Raw genomic sequence first — 16,961 nt, forward strand, 5'->3', positions numbered from 1 at the left:
GCCGAGAACCCAGAGATACCCTGTGACCAACTTCACCGGCTGGCTGGAGACAGGAGCTCCTCGGCCGTGTTTAGCTAGAAGATCGGTTAGAAAACATAACGTTAGATCTGTTTAAAAGGATTGAAAATAACCACAGAACAGAAATCAATGTTAAAAGTCACAATCACAGTTCATGTTTGGCCACTAGGTTTCAAATGGGTCAGTTCAGAAAAGAGCAACAAACTATTCTCAGTGTGAGAGGAGTGTTAGGACATGCAGGTTAAAGAGAATCACTTGTTAGTTAGATCTGGATACTGTGGTCAGTTCTGGGCTCCACACTTCAAGAAAGATATCGCTGCTCTAGAGGCAGTTCAGAGGAGAGCAACCAGACTTATTCCAGGTCTGAAGGGAATGTCCTACTGAGAGACTGAGGACCTGAACCTTTTCACCCTGGAACAGAGGAGACTACGTGGGGACTTGATCCAAGTCTTCAAAATCATGAAAGGCATCGACCACATCGCTCCTCTGGCAGCAGGATCCTTCTGTGCCAGGGTTGAGAACCACCAATGCTCAACGATTCAACAGTGGTGTAGTTTACTTACCCAACACATTGCACTGCTGGGCTGCTGTACGTGTAAAATTTAATTTAATCTACCCTTGGGACTAATGAGAATTCCCCAATTAGCACTTGTGCCCCTAAGAGCCCACAACAAAACTTGTTAAGGTGTTAATGAACTTACCACCACAATTCAGTGGACTCCTCTCCTGGAAAAATCATTCAAGATTAGTTAGTAGGTTGGTCCTCGGGTGGCAGGCGGCGAGACTCCAAGGAAGAGTGTGAGAGCGACATGCTTCAGTTCGACCCGAATGAAACAGATTTGCACAGCGAGTTTTACAATGCCTTTATTGTACATTAAAATGCTTCTTGTGAACGTCTTGTTGCAGCACAGACCCGAGTGCGTCCACACAGCGACACTTTGACAGCGGCCGTCGAGAGACGGATCAGTCATCTGCATCGTGGTTCAGTCACCCGATAAGCAGCATCATCTGAGGAATACTGGTCTTTATTTTTATTCAGAAAACTATTTGAGAGAGAGACTGCAAAGAAAGCAATGACCCATCAACCACATCACCCCCCTATAGCCACACCCAAGACAGCACATGCCACAGGGCACTTCTGTATTAAAAGTCAGTGAGAGTTAATCACATTACTGCCAATCGTTCCTCTTGCCATGACTCCAGTGCCCGGGTCAGGGCCTCATTTCCTCATTTCAGTCTGAATCTTAATTAGCTTTTTTCCAGGCAAAAATATTCTTGAACACTGCTGCCAAAAGCAATCTCAAACTTACTGAACACATAGTAAAGGACACATTAGCACTGCCAAGGATAAATATTCATTACGATGGCTAATATACATTTACTTTTCCCTCAGCCACACTGCATATTGTTCAGCTTTCTCCCAAAAATAAAAACAATTTGGTCATTCGTGAGTTTATATTGCTTTCCAATTTAAACTGGTCATGTTCGCTTGGGTTTTATTACGCTTCTAAAGTGAGGCTTGGGTTCTGTGGCACACATCTGAGCTTTAAAAATAAAATGAAATGAAAGATGGACTTGTTACTTGCTGATTGTAATGAATGTATGACAAACTTCAAAGACAGTTGCAAACTAAGAACCCTTTCAGACTAAGCCAAACAGGAAGGCGATCACAAAAGGAACTGGCGTCGGGTCTCTATCGCTGCGTTGAGGGTCTGAAATGCTCCGTCAAACCATCTCCACCATTAACATCCTCGAGGGGCTGAGAGGGAGCTGAGACTGTCTCAAACTGAAGCACGGGGCACGGTGACTGATGTTATGTTATCACCCGGGCAAGGGCTGAAAGGTTTCTCCGTCCCCCGAAAGTCAAAGCTTTAAAAGATAAAACTACCCAAAGCCATTCAAAACGGCAGCAGAACTAAGACACTTTACACAGGAAAACGCACTTAAATCCATAGAGACTTTCAATCAATACTATACAGAGTATTCTTCGTTCAGATGTGCAGAGTTCAGTTTAATTGAGAGACAAGACTATCAGGACTAATGTTACCATGTGACCGTGGTGGTAATATTCAGGTAAACTGTACGTGTAAGGAACAAGAGCCACTCTTTCCAAAAGAAAACATTGGAAGTGGCTCTACTTTAGAGGATATAGAACAAACAGAGCAGAATCGCCCCTCCAAAGCGACAAACACAACTGCTGCCACTGCCAAGTGACTTCAAACCAAACCTGGTCATTTTAAATGTTTCCTTCTACTGTTCCTACCTGGCTTTAAAGCTGAAATGAGCCTGGCCAATCTGGTCTATTTGTTAATCTAATCAGATAAACATTTTTGTAATAATGCCTTTCCATTCAAAAGACTGTCAAACTACAATCAGACAAAAATAACAGATCTGTAGAGTCATAAAAATGTCAAGTCAGTGTGCCACACAATTCCTTAAATGAAAAGACTAGCTGACAGCAAATCCAAATAATTGGACAAATTAATAAATTAATCTGAATATATTAATAGTTGGCATATAGTGGCAAGGTCAGTAGGGTTTTGAAAAATACAAAGCCCATACCAAGTCTCGTCAATGCTTCACCGTCTCCAGACAACAGGCAGTGCGTCACAATTTAAATTCAACGGTTTGATTCAGTTTTCCTATACGTTTGATCGACAATTTGTTGGGACGGTCTGACTGGAATGATTGGAAATCTACACAAATTGTAGTTTACAGATGAATAAAGATTAAAGTTAGTAATAAATCTTTGGAAAGTAAAAAACTAAATAAAAAATACCCATCTACCTCAAATGTATATGCTTATGATATGTAGAAACACTTTAAAACAGTTTCCCCAAAGCCCAAAAGCAGCAGAAATGTTTGACCTGACCTCCACTAACCCTGTCCTCCTCGAACACAAGACAAGGGTAAATGGCAGCACCTCTCCTCCAATGAGGCACTTCCTCTTCGCTCAGTCTTCCACCTCATCTCTCCTGTCCCTTAAACACACCTGGCTACAACCCTGCTGGCACCGAGGCGAATTAAATGATTGCGTCTCCAGCGTACGGCAGCTATATTGAGAAATCGATGGCGGACTTCTGGAGTGAGAGAGAAGATGAGGGTCCTACATCGAGGGCCGAGCTACAGCAGCTAATGAAATCCCACTGAAAGCCGATAGCCTCATTACACGTTTACCGTCAAGCACAGGAGTGGAGAGGCCCGGACTCATTATATATAGGAAAAAACAAAAGCTTTTCAGCATCTGACAGTATCTTTCTGCATCTCCAAGATATCATTTTAGTGTTTTTGTCCTTGTGCTAATGCTAAACAAAAAAAATACATACTGTACATCCCTCCAGAAGCCCCCCCAATTACACGTGAATAAATTAAATCAAGAAAAAAATACAGTAAAGGCAATCCCATTCCAGACCCGTTTCGCTTTGACTTTCAAAAAGTAGCATCACAGAACCCCATACCAGGCCAGACGGATTAAAATAAAGTCTCCTGTGTCCAGTGGCCTGCAGACACCCAGTTCATGGCTATCCCTGGAGAGTCGCACAAAAACGACAAAAAACCCCAAAGCCCACAGATGAGAAACTGGTCCGTGCCCTTGGCGGCCCGCTCTCCCTCTCCCTCCGTCGTGAGGGTCTTATAGGCGGACTGTATTGATCCTCAGCGGCTGGACGTTCTTCCCGTTGGCGTGGCTCTGTCCCGGGCTGAAGTATGGGTACAACTTGCCGGGGAATTTCTCGCGGAAAGTGTAGAGCCAGGACATGTCATCGGCGTTGTAGAAGACCAGCAGGCCCTTGGGGTAGTCCAGGTAGACGCCCACCTTCTCAAGCTTGCTCTTGACGTTGAGGCGCGTCCAGGGCTCGGTGCAGGCGCTGTACTGGTTGCCATCGTGCATCACGATGCAGTAGAATCCCCGGCTGGGCTGGATCTGGATGCTGCCCTTGCGGCTCACCGTCTCGTGGGCCACGCCGATCATCCACTGGGTCTTCTCTGACACCATCACCTCCCAGTAGTGCACTCCAGTGCCGAAGCCCTCCGCGCCCAGCACCGACACCTCCACGTCGAAGCGGCGCGGCGAGTCCTGCAGGGGCTGGGGGTGCAGGTTCCCGTAGGCCACGATGGTGCAGTCGTCCGACAGGATGAGACGCTGGTGGGCCGTGATGGGGTCCAGTGTCAGGGCAGCGGGCACTGAGGGAGGAAAATAAAAAGAACACGGGAGAGGAGTTCTAGACAGTTAAGTTGCATTGTTTTGTGAAATTCTGGTTTAAAAAACATTGAATTATGAGGGAGAAACTGGATATGAATAGAAAAGTCACTTTCAATTAATGGTTGGGAAAGCACACGTTACTTGAAAAGAAGATTAAAAAGGTTTTAAATTAAAATCTCTGTGGATTCTGTGGTGAATTTGGTGAATCTCTCAAATCCTGGGGAAGTCCCTTTTCAGAGGTGCTGTCATATACAGGTTTATTTGGGGACCACTAAACTATTTACAGGGTTTTAAATGATATAGAAATAGTTGTTTTAAGAAACGACCTATATTGCAACTGGAATCATTGCAAAACAGCCACAAAGGAGACTACATCATTGCAGGAAACCCATCCGTTAATCCATTTGTGTAATTCATTACAAGTACGTTACCATTATTTTACGCAGCTGCGTTACTTTCCTCTGGAGCTGGTGAGCATTGTTTTGTTTAGCATAAGTCTGCTGATTCAGCCGACTGGCAGCCAATCACAGAGCACGCTGGGAGACTGCAGCTGCTGGAAATTGCAGGGTTCTCGGATTGTCAGGCTTTCAAGGGGATTGTGAAATTTCCAGGGCTTTTAAGTCCCCCCTCCCGTTCCCATTAAAGAGGATGACAATTACTTTTCTTTTTTTAGTTTTCAGCATACGCTGGATTAAAGTCTGAAATCTAACATCATATTTAAAGAAAAGCAAGTCACAAGCAGGTTTATTACCCAGCAGTAAATCTTTACAGTAACGGTAGCGCTGACAGAATGAGATTTCCTCGTGGGCGGATTAATCTGAAATACATCCAGGCAATTCGCTGCTAAGCTGCTCCATTTGCATCATCGCCACACATACCGGCGATCACGCCTTGGTCACTGGGATTGAGCGGCTCTTCATTTGCAAATGAGGAGAATGTGTTTATTTCCTTTGACGGTATGTGGCTCAGTACATAACACAGTAAACACAAAGTGTGGGGGGTGAGGTGTGCGTGTTGTACACTGTTCTTCCGCAGAAAGATACTTTTTAATCTCCAGTCTGAGGAAGAACTGGCAGCGCATTGAGTCACGGCGAAGTCCTCCTTCACGCACAAGCTGTGAATAATGAAATCACACAGTGTAATATTACTGCCTTCGAGCACATGGGAGGGGTAATATCTGTACATGTTTCATACTTGTATCACCCACACGCTAAGTTAAATAGGATACATTTCAGGCATTTTAAGTGGAGCTGCGCATTCATACTGGAAACCATATCCGGGAAGGGAGCGTCGGCACAGCGCAGTGAGGAGAACACGAGTCCAGGCCTCGTGCCCCACTGTGTCAAACAAAGAGACCCTGTTTGGACTTCAGCATTTAAAATTACAATGCTGACTGAAACCAGCCCACTTTGACAACACTGATGCACTGCCATGGTTTAATTTCAGATTTGGATTCAAGTTGTATAGTCGTTGCTTTTTTCTTCCTGCACCATGCATCTTGAAAAGTGTACATGCTGTGGGCGCTGTAAGTCACCCAGAGTAATTGGTGTCTGACAAATAAATAAAATAAACAAAACCAAGAACTGCACCAGGGCCCCAGCAACTCAGCTGGAAATAAATGAGCCAAAATCAGCAGAAGCCAGGTCTACAAGTTACATGATGTTGCATTGCCTTAAATTTATAGAAGCAAAAGAAACTGAGAATGCATCACAGCACATAAACTACTCCTTCAGAAGAAACCCTCAGTACTTTAAAACATTAACTGCACTTTCCTGCCAGAAGAAAGTGTTATCTGTGTGTTTGTCCTGTTTTTTAGTGTTTTTCAGATGGCACTGAGTAAAACTAGCAGAAACAAGAACATAATGTGCTCAGAACAATGGCTGTGAGTTTTAAGAAACCAACTGACAAAATTGTTACCCTAATCCATTACAAGCGAATCTGGCTTCAGACCATCACACAAACCAGGTCTCCAATTGGATCACAAATTGGGATATAAAATACACTGATGGGCGCTTGGCAAAGCTGTCAATAGGATTTGTGGAATGCAATGTATTATCTTATTTCCTTTAAAAACCAGGCTCTTCACAACATCAGTCATAGCCTTATATTCGTCACATGACAGGGGGAAGTCAGGAACACAGACTGAAAGGATGCGAGATCCTTGGCGACAACACAGCAGATACTTTTTTAAAAGCCTTTTCTTCACACAATCCGCCTCAGCTGTTTTCTCTTCTGAAAAGCAATACTTCTACCCATTTTGCCTCGGTTTCAGCCTTTTCGTGGGACTGTGGCTCCTATGTTGCAAATTACATGGCTTTGCTCTGCCGGAGATGTGCATTATCTGCGATTTCTGAGAGAATCTAATAGTGTGCTAATTGTTAGCTACAAGACTTAGTTATTAATGGACACCAAACGAGCATAATGGGGCGAAAGGCCTCCTCTCGATTGGACACTTTGGTTTATTTGTACCTCAGAGCTCCTACAGAAATTAGGTGATGAGATGAAAACCCAAGTCATTAAATCACTCAATCAGGAACATTTACCTTACATTTTCTAACATTTTCAACAAAATTGTGTCGCTTATCCCCAATTGGACAGTGAGCTAAGACTCCAAGTATACCATGTTTTCTGTTACCTGAGTAAAACTGGACACGGACGATGATCGATCAAGACGATTAAAGGCCCACTTGTAAAGCATTTTGTTCACAACGATTACAGATGTGACTGTACCAATTCCACCTCACCTCAAGCCTCTTTGATGCTCAGCTCTGAGGAGTACGGAAATTACTGGACCACACTTTGCTTACGTTTCATCTGCAGGAAAATTACTTCTCTTCACAGAGAATATATGAGGAGTTTGCAACGGGGGGGGAAACGAGGTTAGAATCATTAAGCACTCAGAAGCGTTCGAGAGTTAACGGGTTTAAATGAGCAATTTAGAAGAAACACTGGGGTTTAAAGGGCGGATGTTTTATTACAGGCATTTGTGCACACGCCTGGAAAAGTGTTGAAAAGGAGCAGGCCTAATTACATGACAAGCACGGTTATATACGTGTGTCTGGGCCAGGGTTACAGGCGTGCCTTGTTCTAAGCGGCTCCCTGTCCCTCTTACTCTCGCTGTACCTGCTTATCAGCTGCTGAAAACCATTTGTACTTATCTATGCGTGAAATGTGCCGCTGACAGGGCCATATTGATTGCGAAGAGAACTTGCTCAGAAGCAAAGGCACGGAGGAAAATGGAGAGCGAGAGTACGTGTGTGTGTGGATGTCAAAAAATAAATAAAAGGGAAGGAAAAAAAATCGTATACATATATACATCCTGGCAGAACTGCATTAGTCGGGGAGGGGGGTAATCAAAGCCAAAGTCACTGTTCGGGTGTGGATTTGCTGACAGCGCACCTTTGCGAAGAGCCAGGGAAGCACAAAAACCTAATCCATCAACAGTGGACCCGTCACACAGGACTGAGGGGGCCGGACTCTCGGCGAGCCGTGCCTCTGAAAGGCTCCATCCTGGTCTTCAGGAGCAGCAGACTCAGCTGCTGAATTGACAAAGGGTGGTGGGGGTGGGGGGGGACTAAACCAACAACAAAAAAAAAACAACGAGATGGAGATGACAGGCATCAGGCCCTCCTGGGGGAAACTGTGCAAAAACACGACGGCTGTGATATGGTGTAAAAGCGTCTGAACCGGACTTGGTGTTAACAGGCAAGTGATGCAGTGAAACGAGCCACGGCAGCAGGAATCTGACGGCGCCGAGGCCAGACCCAGCAGGCAACCCCTCGGCACATATGCAGATGTGACCGCTATATGTGCAGATTTTTTTTTTTTAAAAGCCTCCGGGATTTAGGGATGTATAATATCTGAGGATCAACTGAATTATACAAGAATGCTATTGAGTTGTTTACGCTACAATTCTTTTATGCATGAAGCTCGAAAAGGCAATTGTGTGCAACCGTGGCATCTAGGCAATTATGCTAATATTGTCCTAGGTAGGAGGCAGGGTATCAAAAACGTTTTGGCTGAAGGCTCCAGATCAAGTCCACAGGTCAATTATCTCCAGCCTCCGGGCTGCAGTCAGTGACAGGAAGGCCATCCTCCGCCCAATTCCTAACATGTCAAGTGATGAGATGAGGATTTGTATTGATTGGTCACAAAGAGGAACATTTTTGTTTTTCTTCCATCTTCCCTCAAAGCGAGTTATTAGAGAATCAGAATCTGTCACCTTCTGAGTTTTCAGTACAGCAGTCCAAATACCAAATATCGATGTTAAAGAATCCAAATCCAAATAGACTCTTTCAAAGTGACCAACATGTGGCGCTCTTCCTCCCGCCCCCCGCCCCCACCAGACATCTCACAGGCTGCTGGGTTATAGTCTTTGGAAGGAGGCACTGGTCTGAGATCCTGACTGATCCCACGGTACTATTTAAAAGAATTAGTTTTCGTCCGGCTAATTTTACGCCAGTTTTAATGGGCCGAGTAATCCCTCTCTCCAGCACCTTATATACAGTTAGCAAAACCTTCTCTATGGCTTGCTTATGAAACATTTTTGCACTCCCCCGCTGTCTTTATCCAGACTGCGTACAAATGTGTGTCTGAATAAAACTAAGAGAACGGAATGATGTGCAGAGGAGGAGTACAACTCATGACCCGTATTTGTTACCGTGGATAAGAGAAGATGGCAATTCAACGCACACTCGCTGTTTATCCAAGTTCACAATCAGAGATGGGGGTGGGGGGAGTACCTTTTCAGTTTAGAGACCTTTCTATTGTACAATACCTGGAGAAATGTCCTGGAAGAGAGATTTCCAGATGGTATACTGCAGGGGTCCCATGTATTTGGACGTTGGGAAGTCTTCATACGTCAGGTTGGTTTCATGAATCTTGCCTTTAATTCTGGAAGGAACAGCAAAATCAGCCATTAGTTTGAGCATCTCAATATAAACTATGGCCAGCTTTTAGGGAAAAAAATTCTCTCCTCTCTCCTCTCTCTGTAGGGATCTGTCCCCCCTAATTAGTACTGGGCAAATCCTGGGTCTTGGGATCTTCCGTTTTGTTCTACTTCAATTAGTTCCTACTGGTGAACGGCTACAAATCTTAAAATCTTTATTTTACAATCAAAGCTGGTTTAACTTGCTCACCGCTTTGGCATTTCCAGTGTGTTAGTGCTTAAATCCACAACATTAAGTAGTAGATTAAAAATACAAATATGTTGATTAATTGCTTGGGGTTGGGCATCACGGACTTCAGATCAATGCAGGAAATCAAACTAGTTAAGCATGGTTTCCTGAATTGTAGGTAAAAGAGTGCCTGCTCTATGTGAAGTTGGCAAGGGATGTGGCTGTAATATACTTGTATTAATACACTATATATGCCACAAAAAAAAGTTTACGTCGTTCACCTAATGAGTGAATCTTCTACCGGTTTTGGAATACCAATATTTGGTATCAAATACAACATGACACATCTGCACGTATAATTACACCATTATGAATTACCTCCAGCGTAACTGTGCATGAAGAGCAGTCATTAACACAAAAGCGCACAAAGTGGATACCCATGATTGTCCATCCCCACCCTGGGAATCAGTGTTTGACCATTTAAAGACGCCACCAAAATCCACCCCCGACCGCAGGCCCGTGGGACCCGTGTGGCCGGGAGCCGTGCCATACCGTTCGGACGTGAGCGCCACCCCCTCCAGGAAGCCATGGCGATCGGTCTCGCTGAGCCGCTCCTGCAGGATCTGGATGCCCTCCTTGACGTCGCGCAGCTGCTGGCTGTAGCGCTGGATCTTCTGCTCGATGTCGGAGAGCGTGTGGGCGGTGTCCTGCTCCAGCTCCTCCAGCATGGACTTCTGGCGCTCCCGGAGGAAGCGGTGCAGCCTCTCGAACGCCTCGCCGATCGTCGCCCGCAGCCCCTTCGCCGACGACTGCAAGGGTAGAGAAACTCATACATGAGGAAAGAGACAAAACAGGAAGACATCTCTTTTGTGGCGTTAAGTAACTATGGCGTCACTGAACTATCAGCCGAGGCAGCTTCAAAAATTAACTGGACAGAACGTGTTAACTGCAGATGGTTTTACTGGTTCTTTACTGGGATTTATAAATCACTGATATTGTAGTTGGTGGGATACAGGGTACAGAGAGGGGCTCATAGGATCCACAGGGGAAGAGATGACAGACAAGGCTTACAAAACCATCATGTGATGGTTGGCAGGGTGAGGGATGACATGGACTGAAAAAAGGGTTGATGTTTCTTGTTGTCACTTCTTTAGGAGCTGATTCATCAATGCAACCTCTTACAGCTGTTCATCAAATGAAAACAATCCCATCAGTAAGTATTGTTCTCAAAAAAAAAAAATCTCTTCCCGATAGTGGAACAATAAAGCAGTCTCTCTCTCTCACCACCCTCTAAAAATTGATTTTCCCTTTTCACTTAGACACTGTCTATCCCATGCATGTCTCTTTACCCAAGTGTGTTGCCTTGGATGAAGCCGTCAGGGAAAATGAATGATAACACGGGCAGTAATCAGGAGCTTTTTTACCCTCATGAACACAATCAGGGGGAAGATTGTTCACTAAGAGCTGCCTGGACAACCAGTACACAATGCAAAGCTCTCATCAGGGCTCGGGTGAAATTAGCAGACCGCTAACGACAATCCTTACAAAACCATCTTGTGGAAGCAAGAAAATCAATACAATAGCCTAACAGACAGGTAATGAGGAGGGAGAATGAACGAGGGGAAAGTTGCAGGAGTCAGAATCACAGCTGGAGATGAGATTCACAAAAGAAAAGCCACATGAAAGCCCATGAGACCGGAGGAGAGGCAAGAGGGAAAGTGTTTCAAAACTCAACAATGAGATAAAGTGCTGCGGATGGGGGGGGTGGGGAGGGAGGAAAGGAGGATAAGGATCAGTACGATAAAGAAAAAGGGATCGAGTAACAATATTGAGAATAAGAACAGAAACCAAGAGTAAAGCTAACAGACTGAGTGCCTTAAAAGCACTACAGCCTTTAAAGATGGAAGAAAGATGTGCATCCCGACGCTCAGTGCTGACGACAGAAAACAGGAAGCGAAGTGGATTAAGGTAAATAGAAATCCTGAAGACAGACAACGCAACGTGGTTAATGAAGTGAGGAGCAGATTTGGGAGATGGAGAGAGACTGCTGAAGCAAAAAAACAAGGATTTGGAGAAGCATCAGCCACAGATAATATAACCATTTAGAGGAGTGAGAAGGAAATCATAAGCTGAATCTTAAATGCATTACAAATAGTCAGGGGCAGCAGAGTCTAGCAATCACAGGGACAAAATCTTGTGAGCCACCCATATAAAACACTTGAGTCATTTTAAATTAAGGGACTATGGAAAAATAAACATTTGGCAGAGGGAAAGGGGGAGTTTTTGGAGTTTGCAATAACAGCCAAAGTGTCCTTCGAGTCAGAAAAAACCTCTGACAGGAGAAGCCCTGAGAGCTGGCGTTGTGAGGCACAGCACTTCATTTCAGACCGCTGCCGAATCTGTACCGGGATCATGTAGCCGCTATCAGTATTAATAATATCAGCGAGCGGCGATCGATTAAGAGACTAGTTCAAACAGCAACGCGTTCTCCCCTAGACTTTTTCGGGCTACATGAGGAAGCGATAATAGCAGGGGCACATAGATAATAGCCACTTTAAAAAGATAACCGTACGGAGAGTAGACAGTGGAAGGGTGGGATGTAAGTCAGATATAAATGACAGTGTAACTGTTTTAGAAATCAATCTCAGATTTGGCTATTGATCATAACTGACAACTTCATGGGTTTGGGAAGCCTCACACATACAAGAGAGGTTATAAACCATCATCACAAACTGTAAAACAAACCAGTCCCTCCTCCTCAGCCATGACTCTCTCCAAATGCCGTCACCACTCCACTCCGACATGCAGCGGCCGCTTCTTCACAGGTCAACATCTGATGAAACCAACCCTCCCAGACCAACTACTCCACACAGCTCCTCATCCAGACTTGGTCATCTCCTGGCCGGCCCCCCTGCGTCTGCCACCCGTCTGCTCCACCTCATGCAGATCTCCCCTGTCGCCTGATGTCTCTCTAGCTCCCGATCATAGCTGGCATCCAGGTCAAGAGTCAGATTCCTGCCAACTGCTGCTACCCTCTCTCCCTTCTCACTGCCCCGAACTACCCTAATCCAGACCATCCTCTCTTTCCTAGGCTAGAAAACTAGCCATTTCCTCCTGCCTCCTGAGCCCTTGCCCTCAAACTGTACAAGTAGTGGAATAAACTAAACCCAGAGGGCAGATCCTACGTTTCATGGGAAGTCGAATACTTCACAGACCGAGTCAGAAAAGTTTTTTTTTTTTTTTATCCATGACATTATTGATTATTATAAGATCATGTTTCTCTCCCCCTCCCCAGCCACAGACATGGGCTGATGTCACACGCAGATTGGACAGAATGACAAGTCTCTCGTCTGCCACCTTGAGGTGAGGCTATCATTGTTAACAGTATAACGGTCTCGAATGACAAAGTATGTCTATATGTATATTTTCCCTGTGCTCCTTAAACCATACACAAGCTCATATTTATCCAAGAACTCCATACAGAAATAATGATGTACATTTACAGGAGTGCAGGGTTTCCATTTTAATAACAGCAGGGCAAGAAGAATATGCCGATTTGCTACAGTCACTGTGTTCCTTAGAATGTCTTTCCTGCCGAGTAGCCCATTCTTGCGTCAGCTAAAAGAAATCTAAGGCCATCAAGCTCCCAGACAACACAAATCAGCACAGAGTAGCAATAATTAATCCTCGTGCCTGGGGATAAGAGTGAATTAGCAATAAACACTGTGGCAATGGCACTAAGTCACTGCACGATTACCAGAGGTGACTGCAAAAGCACAGGGAAGGGAATGTTATGTAATACGTTCAACATTGCTTCAAACACAAGAAAAGGTATAATTTGCTGCTGATTGCCCTCTCTCTCTCTCTCTCTCTCTCTCTCTCTCTCTCTCTCTCTCTCTCTCAGTACATTACTGTCTCGTCATTAACTACATACGGAGGTGCGAAAAAGAACGTGAAGGTGAGTCCTTATCGATGGGTCAGGGAACTGGTAATTTCAGCAGCACATGGCAGCCACAAAAAGCAGCTCGATTTCTTTAATACAGTCCAGTGAACAAGACACGAGTCTGGGATGCAGTCTATAACTATATAAGTAATGGTCCTAGTCAAACCGTTGGAGACAGCAAATCTATGGATCTATTTCTCCCAAAACAAGCGTGCTCAGAATGGAATTTCCCCAAAGCCACCTCTTCAATATTACTTGTGAACCTTTAACAGGTTGTGGACCTTTTCAGCATTGGAAAAACTAGGTTAAACATGAATTTGTCTTGCCGATTATATACCCACAGAATGCATACGTTTCTGTTCCCCCCAAGAATCAAGCGAAACGGGTCTGCCAATAATACTTGTACAAACTCAGCAGGAAGAAAACATGCTTAAACAACCCAACAGCCCTCAAGTGAAAATCAAGAAACTTGGCCAGCTCTATACAAGTTCTGAGGTTAAAGTTTGGTTTGTAAGGAATAATGCAGCTAGCCCACTGCCATAATCTGTTTGTAAATACAGTAAAACCCTGCTTTGCCTTGGCCATTTTTGTCTCATTTAGTTTCTGCGGAACTGACTTTCACTGACCCGACGCCTCACCTTTGTGTTGTTTTATTTTGCCTTTAATTTTAGCCCATTGTATGTATGAGAGCGTCCCCACTCAGTTTCGATGTGCATTCCTTGTGGACAAAATAAAAGGACAGTAGCTGAAAATGGTGTCTTCTCCCTCTAAAAAGGAAACCCAAAAGAACAGGAGGGCTGATCCTCATAAGCACTTCATAAAGGTGAACTGGTATTCGTGCTGATTCTGATTGTCTCAACAGGCATGTATGTTGAGTGTGCTGTGTTTATTTTGTATTTTATACAGAAGTGTTAATTTCTGCATTTCAAATTTGGTAAATATGGTTTGTATGGCTGTATCCTGGGTTATAACATGAGTCTTTGTATGCGAGAACATCCTCAATGCCGTAGTCTAATTGAAGCTCTGATCAGACACTGGGATTAATCTGAATTGTCGTTTAATATTGTAAGACATGGATGACTACAAACATCTTACTGCTGTTATTCTGTGCCCCCAAATTATAGAAATCCCTCATTTACAATGTGTAAATCCTTGGATCCTCTTTATTTTTTTCTAGAGATACATTTTTAGTAGTTTAGAAATATGCAAATGTGTCGATCAGTACCAGCATCTTCTTGCTGTGCCAGTCCACCCAAACACGAGCATCTTACAACTGATGGAAACCGTGGCGTCTTCAGAAGCAGTTGCAAAATTGAAGTTGCATATTTCTAGGAGATTATAAACTGAGCTGAGTAATAAAGCAAAAGCACAAACAGTCTGGAAGCAAAAGATGAGACTGTGAAGCAGGCAAGGTCCTTGATTTCTGTCTAGTGATGCTGCCAGTAAGGGATCTCCACTCCAGACTTAAGGGAATATTAAGTACGTTAAATATACACCTGTTTTACTCTACAATTAAAAATAAGAATAATTCAATTTAACAATGCGAGGCCTTCACCTGCAGATACTGGGGGGTGAAAGCAATTCAAACTCTGCTAGGATTAATACCTTTGTTACTGTGCTGTATGGCATCACACTAGAAATGAGTCAGAGGTTGCCAAATCGCAGCTGTGCTCGGATTTAGACAGGAAGCGGTCTTACTGTGAAGCCCTGTTCTATGAGTCTTGCACAGGTATCAGACTAAACGAATGAGCAGAGAGCCCTCTTCCAGGTCTGCTCAGTGAAACAGGTGGAGCGGGGCATGGTTTGTGAAAAAGATAAATGGCACCAATTGTACGAGTCCACAGTGTCGGTCAAAGGCTAGTTTCTTAATCCTTCAAAGTCAAACAAGAGAAAAAAAAAACAGCCTTGCAAAAGTTGTTGTATTGACTCACTCCCCTGATTACAAAGAGGGGTCAAGATTAATGAGTTGTTCAATAAACCAATTTGCTGGTTAGAATGTGTTGTCAGTCACAGAACGGTGTGTGTGTATGTGTGTGTGTGTGTGTATATATATATATGTGTGTGTGTGAGGGCTACCTCAACGTAACGCGGTTTGCGCTGCTCGGTCTTCTCCTACGTGCTGGACGATAATTCGGGGAACACTCAATTGCTAAAATCACGGTATTTGTACCCTGTATAGAATTAGTACAGTGAGGCAGACTGCTGTATGAAACCCCTCATCTAACTCAGAGCCCAGCTTGTGGGGAGATGCTGATTAAGTCATGGGCTTACAATACTCTTGTGGGCTAATGAAGATGAAGAAACAGATTTGGGAGTATGCAGTTGCTCTCCTCTCTGATGTAATGGATGGATTTAAAACAAACTAGTTTTGTTTTTTGGGATCAGGCAACCTTCAAACGGCAATACTGTGGCTTAGTGGTTAGGGCTCTGGACTCATAGCTGTGGGTTCAAATAGCGGGTGGGGCAGTGCTGTTGTACCCTTGAGCAAGGTACTTCACTCAGATTGCCCCCGCTGTATAAATGGGTACAAATGTAAGTCGTCCTGGAAGAAATTTCAAAATCGCCACTGTGCGCTGGAGGTGAAGGCACGGCCTCTTACCTTGGTCTCGGTGAGCTGTCTCTGAAGCAGCTGCAGGGCCTCCGTGTGGCCGATCTCACTGTCCTGAAGGGCCAAGAGCTGCTCCTTCATCTCCCGCTGCAAAGGAGATCAGACCGGAGTCAGTCAGGCTCACATTTCGACAGACATCAAGAGTACCGCACTTTAAACCAATGGCATTTTCAATATCGTTCCTCAGGCCATTATCAATATCGTTCCTCAGGCCTTAAACCCATTGAGTACCAAGAAAGATCAATACAATACAAGGCTGCACCGCAGTTTGATTAGTCTTGATTACAAGTGTTGGATTGTTGTACTGCCGCAGTATGAAAGCACATCTCACATTTTCACTTCCCAGAAGAACAGAACGGATTACAGTCAGCTCATCTTGCTGGTTTGGCTGCCAGCGGAAAAAATCTTAATTTCCCTCAGCAAGGAAAGCAAGTTCCCCACCAGATGTATTTATAGTAAGTTCACAATATACCCCCCATTTTTTGTGTAAAGAAGTTCAGCCCCCAATACTCCTATTAATTCTTCCATCTGACCTCAGGCCTTCGTTCACTACAGAGTAATTTGGTTTCTGCACAAATCTACTCGAAATATGGTAACAGGATGTAAATACCTAGCACTAGCCTGTGGGTTATACAAGAGCTCGAGTCTTAAGTTTCGTTGTGAAACAATCACACAGCACCACAAGCAAGTGGCTGAACAGCAGCTTCCAAACACGCAAGAGAAATTACCCAGCAGCCTGAACACTATAATAATAAATACTTATCCCCATTCCATCACTTCAATCCACCTCCTGTTGTTTTCCTGAAACACAAGGGCAGCTGTACCTAATACACCCCACACTTGATCTGAAATTAAAATGTTGCTGGTTAATTAAATAAAGTGACTGGGTTGTGGCGTCCCATGGTTTCTGGGGGCATTTCAATCAGAGATTTGAAAAACTACAAAAGAATACATTCCTGCTGCTTTATTCCTGGTGTTATTGGAAATTGAACACATGCCTGTAGACATTTTTAGCATTTCGTCCCCAAAACTGTGATGACTGTGACCTTGGAGCAGATTCTTACTAAATTCAAG

The 16,961-nt window shown here is 44.2% G+C and overlaps 1 protein-coding gene across 1 annotated transcript in view; it reads right to left on the reverse strand.

Annotated features, from left to right (window-relative positions):
* Nucleotides 1-866: 866 nt before the first annotated feature.
* The window catches only part of trim62.1 (tripartite motif containing 62, tandem duplicate 1), a 62,249-nt gene continuing 46,154 nt past the window's right edge, over nucleotides 867-16,961 (reverse strand). The window contains exons 2-5 of the mRNA XM_066690591.1: nucleotides 15,879-15,974; nucleotides 9,889-10,145; nucleotides 8,997-9,112; nucleotides 867-4,200 (exon numbers count right to left, since the gene is read on the reverse strand). Of these exons, the coding sequence (XP_066546688.1) occupies nucleotides 3,650-4,200; nucleotides 8,997-9,112; nucleotides 9,889-10,145; nucleotides 15,879-15,974 (1,020 nt within the window). The 3' untranslated portion in view covers nucleotides 867-3,649. The remainder of the gene's footprint in view (nucleotides 4,201-8,996; nucleotides 9,113-9,888; nucleotides 10,146-15,878; nucleotides 15,975-16,961) is intronic.

This window comes from Amia ocellicauda, chromosome 18 (genome assembly GCF_036373705.1).
Source record: "Amia ocellicauda isolate fAmiCal2 chromosome 18, fAmiCal2.hap1, whole genome shotgun sequence".
NCBI lineage: Eukaryota > Metazoa > Chordata > Actinopteri > Amiiformes > Amiidae > Amia > Amia ocellicauda.